The sequence below is a fragment of the Carlito syrichta genome, unplaced genomic scaffold (genome assembly GCF_000164805.1).
Source record: "Carlito syrichta isolate Samal-C Ts95f unplaced genomic scaffold, Tarsius_syrichta-2.0.1 Scaffold308918, whole genome shotgun sequence".
Lineage (NCBI taxonomy): Eukaryota > Metazoa > Chordata > Mammalia > Primates > Tarsiidae > Carlito > Carlito syrichta.
Genome location: NW_007253014.1, coordinates 254,921 through 256,185, shown reverse-complemented (window position 1 = coordinate 256,185; position 1,265 = coordinate 254,921). Strand labels below are relative to the sequence as shown.

At 60.9% G+C, this 1,265-nt stretch overlaps 1 protein-coding gene across 1 annotated transcript in view; it reads left to right on the top strand.

Moving 5' to 3' along the window:
• Positions 1–1,152: 1,152 nt before the first annotated feature.
• PPM1N (protein phosphatase, Mg2+/Mn2+ dependent 1N (putative)) overlaps positions 1,153–1,265 on the top strand; it is a 3,112-nt gene continuing 2,999 nt past the window's right edge. Inside the window, 1 exon segment of the mRNA XM_021716767.1 lies at positions 1,153–1,265. This exon segment is cut by the window's right edge and continues 13 nt beyond it. Coding sequence (XP_021572442.1) covers positions 1,153–1,265 — 113 coding nt within the window.

Sequence of the window (1,265 nt, the reverse complement as noted above, 5' to 3'; positions counted from 1 at the left end):
TCGGGGCGGGGCTCGGAGCGTGCGCCACGGGGAAGGAGGGGGAGGGCAGGTGTCGCTCCGGGGGCCGAGACCGAGGGGGCGAAGCCTCTAGGCCGGGGGGCGGAGTCGAGGGTAGCGCGAGGGGCCGCCGAGAGAATGGTGCCGGAGTCTCGGCAGAGAGGATGAGGACTGAGCTAGGGGCGTGGCTGGGGGCGGGCGCGGGGGCAGAAGGGTTCTAACGCTCTGATGTTGTGTCCGAGCCCGCAAAAAGAAGCAACTCGGAGCCGGCTCGGTGGCTCAGCCTGTAATCCCGCGCCTTGGGAGGCTGAGGTGAGTGGATGGCCTGAGCCCGCGGGTTCGAGACCCACCTGGGCAGCGAGACCTCATCTCTACAATAAGTCAAAAACTCAGCCGGGCGTGGTAGCGCGCCCCTGTAATTCGGGCTACTCGGAAGGCGGAGGCGGAAGGATCGCCGGAGCCCAGCAGGTCGAGGCTGCGGTGGCCGGGAGCGGCCGCTGCGCTCCAGTCTGGACGACCGAGTGAGACTCCGACTCAAAAAAAAAAGAAGAAGCGACTCAGAAACTTTTGAGGCCAGAGGAGTTCGGACATGGGTGAAGCTTAAGCCATTTTAGAATTATTCAAATAACCGGGCGGGGTCGGAGCGAGAGGCGATGTGGGGACTGCGAAAATCAGAAGGGTCTGAGCCTGTGTGCTTGAATGGATGGGACGGGGACGGGAAAACAAGTGGAGCCCAGGTGGGGCCCAGAGAGGATGGGTCGAGCTAAATCAAAGGACGGTATTTAAAGGGTTTGAGGCTGGGGACTAGACCCTTGAAGTGAGGGCCGTGCAGAGCCAGGACCTGAAGCGACTGGTAAGAACACAGATTCGAGAGGTAACTTCCCGGTAACACCGATTACTTCTTCTGTGACTCGGTTTCCTCTTCTGTAAATTGGAGATGATGTATAATGGTGTGCGACACATGGTGAACGCTGTGCAACAGCTTGCTACGACGGTATTATCCCTTGTGCGTGACCCAGATCTCTAACCCCGCTTTGAAGGGGAGAGGAGACTCAGAAGTGCAACCTGACTTAAGTGCAGGTCAAGGGCCAGGATTGAGGTGGTTTAGGCGATTAAGGGGGGAGGGTGGAGCCTTCCTGATCCCAGGGCCGAAGGATGGCGGCCTTTACGCGCCTGCTGCAGCGTCTCGTCTCGTCTGCTCGCGATGAGAGGGAGGAAGAGGAGGAGGAGGAGGCGGGGGGCCGGGCCCCCGACGGGCCCCGGTCGCT